Raw genomic sequence first — 6,486 nt, forward strand, 5'->3', positions numbered from 1 at the left:
AGGCCAGATTTGTGCAATATACGACTGATTGTTGTCCTATGGACAGAGTCTCCCACCTCAGCTGTAGATCTCTGCAGTTCATCCAGAGTGATCATGGGCCTCTTGGCTGCATCTCTGATCAGTCTTCTCCTTGTATGAGCTGAAAGTTTAGAGGGACGGCCAGGTCTTGGTAGATTTGCAGTGGTCTGATACTCCTTCCATTTCAATATTATCGCTTGCACAGTGCTCCTTGGGATGTTTAAAGCTTGGGAAATCTTTTTGTATCCAAATCCGGCTTTAAACTTCTTCACAACAGTATCTCGGACCTGCCTGGTGTGTTCCTTGTTCTTCATGATGCTCTCTGCGCTTTTAACGGACCTCTGAGACTATCACAGTGCAGGTGCATTTATACGGAGACTTGATTACACACAGGTGGATTGTATTTATCATCATTAGTCATTTAGGTCAACATTGGATCATTCAGAGATCCTCACTGAACTTCTGGAGAGAGTTTGCTGCACTGAAAGTAAAGGGGCTGAATAATTTTGCACGCCCAAATTTTCAGTTTTTGATTTGTTAAAAAAGTTAGAAATATCCAATAAATGTCGTTCCACTTCATGATTGTGTCCCACTTGTTGTTGATTCTTCACAAAAAAATACAGTTTTAAATCTTTATGTTTGAAGCCTGAAATGTGGCAAAAGGTCGCAAAGTTCAAGGGGGCCGAATACTTTCGCAAGGCACTGTAAGTATTATGGGTATACTGTTGTTTGTGTGTGAGTGTGTGTGATTTCACAGCTCTCGTTAACTCCTGTTTCGCCAGAGAGTCTTACTAGGGGACAGCTGGGGACAGAGGAAGACCCACACACCTCACTCACTCGTTCATTCACTTCCTCAGAGACTTACATAGTGTGTGGTCATTGGCCAGTCGGAGCAAGTGGAGGCAGACCTGGGCCACTGTAGACAGATCTCTGTGTGGCAGGAGGGACAGTATGGATACCCATACCTCATCAGGGAGAGACAGCCACTGTACACAGCCCCCTACAGGCTGGGGAGAGAGTGTATTCTACTGATTACTCAACACACACACCAGTACACTACACTCAACACACACACCAGTACACTACCATCAACACACACACCAGTACACTACCATCAACACACACACCAGTACACTACCATCAACACACACACCAGTACACTACCATCAACACACACACCAGTACACTACACTCAACACACACACCAGTACACTACCATCAACACACACACCAGTACACTACACTCAACACACACACCAGTACACTACCATCAACACACACACCAGTACACTACCATCAACACAGACACCAGTACACTACCATCAACACACACACCAGTACACTACCATCAACACACACACCAGTACACTACCATCAACACACACACCAGTACACTACACTCAACACACACACCAGTACACTACCATCAACACACACACCAGTACACTACACTCAACACACACACCAGTACACTACCATCAACACACACACCAGTACACTACCATCAACACAGACACCAGTACACTACCATCAACACACACACCAGTACACTACCATCAACACACACACCAGTACTCTACACTCAACACACACACCAGTACACTACACTCAACACACACACCAGTACACTACCATCAACACACACACCAGTACACTACCATCAACACACACACCAGTACACTACCATCAACACACACACCAGTACATTACACTCAACACACACACCAGTACACTACACTCAACACACACACCAGTACACTACACTCAACACACACACCAGTACACTACCATCAACACACACACCAGTACATTACACTCAACACACACACCAGTACACTACACTCAACACACACACCAGTACACTACACTCAACACAGACACCAGTACACTACCATCAACACACACACCAGTACACTACCATCAACACACACACCAGTACATTACACTCAACACACACACCAGTACACTACCATCAACACACACACCAGTACACTACCATCAACACACACACCAGTACACTACACTCAACACAGACACCAGTACACTACCATCAACACACACACCAGTACACTACCATCAACACACACACCAGTACACTACCATCAACACACACACCAGTACACTACCATCAACACACACACCAGTACACTACACTCAACACACACACCAGTACACTACACTCAACACACACACCACAGATGTACATAACCAGTGCTCAGCTGTTTGACTGTTTAGTGGTCAGTAATGAAATACAGTATAGAAATGCATCTTACTGCCAGTTTGAGAGCCCTGGTCACAGGAATATTAGTTGCATTGGTATTCACAGCACTGCCTAAAGATGTACAAAATGCTTTACATCAGGCATGTGTGATACAGATACAGAACAACATACCACTTACGGTGGGTGTCCACTTAAAGTTGACTAGCAACAACACATGGGACCTAAAAGACACCCACCATGAGGGCCCCACAAAATTTTCCCCAAAAAACACACAACAAACTAAAAAACAGGAAGTAAACCAAAAAGTGTAGCAAAACAAAAACAGGGAAATCAAATGAAAGACCTGTAACAGTAAGGGTGTGTGTGTATGTACGTGTGTGTGTGTGTGTGTGTGTGTGTGTGTGTGTGTGTGTGTGCGTGTGTCTGGGTGTGTGTGTGTGTGTGTGTGTGTCTGTGCGTGCGTGTGTGTGTGTCTGTGCGTGTGTCTGGGTGTGTGTGTGTGTGTGTGTGTGTGTGTGTGTGTCTGTGTGTCTGTGCGTGCGTGTGTGTGTGTCTGCGCGTGTGTCTGGGTGTGTGTGTGTCTGGGTGTGTGTGTGTGTGTATGTGTAATCTCGCTTTAATTCTGTCTAAATCCGTGAAGAGTCTTATGACTATTGCGAGGTTGTGAGGGAGTGAAATTAATTTCAAACCAAGATCTTGAGTTTCCCCAAAAAACACAACATGCATTATGTAACTTGTTCAACCTTTTATGCCCTGCATTCTGGATTCTTGTATAGCTTTGTGTTCTAAGAAACAGGGTTCTGTAAGAACTGGTGACTACTTGGAGTTATAACAATACTCGTTTAATTAACTTGTTTATCTATTGCTGTGGTAATTACACTTTATACTTGATAAAGGGTTTAGTTAGACAGTAAACTACAGATAAAAAGGTATCTATAAACTAAGATTTGATATACTATAAACTGTTCCACATACATTACACATACATTACACATTACAAATACATCCACGTACATCAGTGGACATATAGTAATCTAGTGTAGCAGTTGTCTCTGCTGTGCTCACCCAGAGGGAGCTGAAGTGTTGTTGATGGTCTGAGTCCAGAACAGGACACTACACCTGCTGAGTGGAGTCTGTTGGGGAGCTGGGACCTGCAGCCAAAGGAGGGAGATGTCAGTGACAGTTCATCTAATCTGTCTGGTTACAGTATTATCTAGTGTTGTGTTGTCTTAGGTCTCTCTTTATGTAGTGTTTTGTTGTCTCTCTTGTCGTGATGTGTGATTTGTCCTATATATATTTGTAATTTATTTTTAATCCCAGCTCCCGTCCCTGCAGGAGGCCTTTTGCCTTTTGGTAGGCCGTCATTGTAAATAAGAATTTGTTCTTAACTGATTTGCCTAGTTAAATAAAGGTTAAATAAAAATAAATAAATACAATCTCTAGAGGTCAGGCTATTAAGTAGGAACTAAATGGAAGCAAACGGGTGAAAACAGGGAGAGACTAACCTGAACTTCTCCAATAACCATTTTTTCATTTGATCTAACTAGGCAAATCAGTTAAGAACAAATTCTTATTTTCAACAACAGCCTAGGAACCGTGGGTTAACTGCCTTGTTCAGGGGCAGAATGACAGATTTGTAATTTCTGTTTTTCCTTGAGTTAGCCTACAACCCCAGCACCTGTGGAAAGTACCTGGATGTGCGTATGTTCTTCAGGTTTTATACACTAATGAATACACCACGCATGCTGATGTCTTTCTGAGTGCAGGTGCAGTCCCGCTGATAGACTACAGAGGGCAGTGTGACTCCCTTTGAGTGTGACTTGCCACAGGGCAACTTCCAGTGTTTTTTGTGGAATTAAAAAAGTGCCGGTACTCACTTACATTTTTTACAAAAAATTGTGTTATGCCATTTCGCAGACGCTTTTCTCATGAAAGATGTTACCATGGAAGCACTTCTCATGAAAAGATGTTCCCGTGGCAGCTCTTCTCATGATAGACGTTACCGTGGCAGCATTTCTCATGATAGATGTTACCGTGGCAGCTCTTCTCATGATAGATGTTCCCGTGGCAGCTCTTCTCATGATAGACTTTACCGTGGCAGCATTTCTCATGATAGATGTTACCATGGCAGCTCTTCTCATGATAGATGTTACCGTGGCAGCTCTTCTCATGAAAAATGTTACCGTGGCAGCTCTTCTCATGATAGATGTTACCATGGCAGCTCTTCTCATGATAGATGTTACCGTGGCAGCTCTTCTCATGATAGATGTTACCGTGGCAGCACTTCTCCATGAGTGAAGGATGACCAGGAGAGACTTGACCTTTCCCAGAACCTCCAGGAATGACCGCGACCTCTGACACGAGCCTGACTCCTGACACCAGGTTGACCTCCGCTGCTCTTGGGCTGCATCACTGACCAAAGGCAAACAAAGAACACACCCAGAGATATCATGGTCTCTACAACACACAGAGCTGTATGTAATGAGTGTGTACGTCATTGCTAGGTAAGGTAGGTATGCTGTTTTATTTCACGTCTGAATAGGATGCTGGGTCCTATATTAGAGACATACCTCTACTGTTCTTCACTTCTGAACTCTTGAATGGTGCACGCCTCCCCTCGTTATGGATGTCCTGATGGACATGTTGCTTAGCAACCACCAGCTCAGCACTCAGAGGTTGCTCGGAGGGGTCAGCCGTTTGGTCAGCAGGGTCATGGTCATGGGTCAGGGTCAGGGTCATGACGTCAGCAGGTAGGGTCATGACATCTGCAGGTGCTTGGTTAAGCTCTGTTCTGAGGTGGTCCAAACGAGACACACACAGCAGATACTCCTCATACACACTCAGGCCCTCTGACACCCAGCCGTTGGCTCCCCAATCTAGATGTTCACCCTCTAGTGCGACCCTAGAGGATCCATTAGGTATGATACTACTAGTTCCCTCAAGGCCTGTTTTTGGGTCCTCCTCCTCCGCCACCGCCTTCTCCTCTTTGTGTTCCTGCATTCCCAATACTCTGTCCTCTCTCTCTCCACAACCCCCTTCCCTTGATATGAGGTCATGGGCTCTGGATAAAGGACCATATCCAGGCAACCATAGGATAGTGTCACTGTCCACTGAGGAGCAACAGTTTGTAACGCTACTGTCTCTGTCTCTTAGGCTCTCACTGATGGAAACACCATCTCTCCCCTCAGGATGAGGAGCTATTGGTTTGTGGGGAGTTTGTTCTGCCTGAGGGTTGTCTACACCAAGGAAACGTGGTTGGTCATTGTTATCCTCTTGTGGCCCAGAGAACAGGACCAGCTCTTTATGCCCAGGATTCTCTTTAAACTCAGGCCCAGAAAACTCACGGCCACCTGGGGTGTGGGAGAGAGTGTGGCAGGGCAGTGGGGTGGTGTATGGAAGCCTGGTCAGAGGCTCTGATTGGCCTACCATGTTTTCTCTCACATTTCTGCTTCTGACAAGATTGTGAAAGGTTCCAAGGGGAGAGACAGCAGCTCTTCCACCGACCTCAAGTCGATGCGCTGCTGAAGTAGAGTGCAAATGCAGGGAGGAAGGGGAGGTTCTGCTGAGATTGTGCCCATGACTGGTGCCCTGACTGGTCCCGAGGAAATTCTTAGCCCAGTCCAACACATGGCGTAGCTTCTGCTGCTCAGTCAGGACTGAGCCCTCCAGGAGACCGGGATCCATCTCCAGAGAACTCTCTCCGCTAACACTCACTGTTAGACCCAGAACCACACTGCCCTCTGACCCTCTGGTTACACCTTCTGACCCTGTGGCCACACCCAGTATCATGTGAACTACATCATCTGACCCTGTCTGCATTCCCACCGTCCCGTCCTCTCGCTGCTCCCCGTTGGCACTCCAATCATACCCATGCTGAAATCGAAATGACAGAAAGTGAGATAAACTCAATGTATTAAAGCCTTGGTTCTAAGGTTGTAAACATACTGTATGCCATCTATGCACTTAAGTAAAATCAACAGACCAGAAGTACAGACACGAAACTAGTAGCCTACACACATATTCAACTGAAAGTGGTTTGCCATATAAACGTTTACTTGTTGCTATCATTTGCTATAAGAATAGCTTCTTACCCAGAAGTCTCTCCACTCCGGTCCCTTCAGCTGCTGAGCTGCTCACACAAACGTTGTTATAGAAACAAGACACATACTTACTCACCAAGGGAGACTGCAGCGAGAGACAGCCCACTACAGGGCTTGGCCAGTGTCTCCATAGCGACAAATGTAAAT

General features: G+C 45.6%; 1 protein-coding gene across 1 annotated transcript in view; it reads right to left on the reverse strand.

Moving 5' to 3' along the window:
* The window catches only part of LOC139411911 (uncharacterized), a 21,319-nt gene extending 16,480 nt beyond the window's left edge, over positions 1-4,839 (reverse strand). The window contains exons 1-5 of the mRNA XM_071158665.1: positions 4,810-4,839; positions 4,513-4,651; positions 3,305-3,390; positions 2,292-2,350; positions 884-1,025 (exon numbers count right to left, since the gene is read on the reverse strand). Of these exons, the coding sequence (XP_071014766.1) occupies positions 884-1,025; positions 2,292-2,350; positions 3,305-3,390; positions 4,513-4,649 (424 nt within the window). The 5' untranslated portion in view covers positions 4,650-4,651; positions 4,810-4,839. The remainder of the gene's footprint in view (positions 1-883; positions 1,026-2,291; positions 2,351-3,304; positions 3,391-4,512; positions 4,652-4,809) is intronic.
* Positions 4,840-6,486: the final 1,647 nt, after the last annotated feature.

The sequence above is a fragment of the Oncorhynchus clarkii genome, chromosome 6 (assembly GCF_045791955.1).
Source record: "Oncorhynchus clarkii lewisi isolate Uvic-CL-2024 chromosome 6, UVic_Ocla_1.0, whole genome shotgun sequence".
Lineage (NCBI taxonomy): Eukaryota > Metazoa > Chordata > Actinopteri > Salmoniformes > Salmonidae > Oncorhynchus > Oncorhynchus clarkii.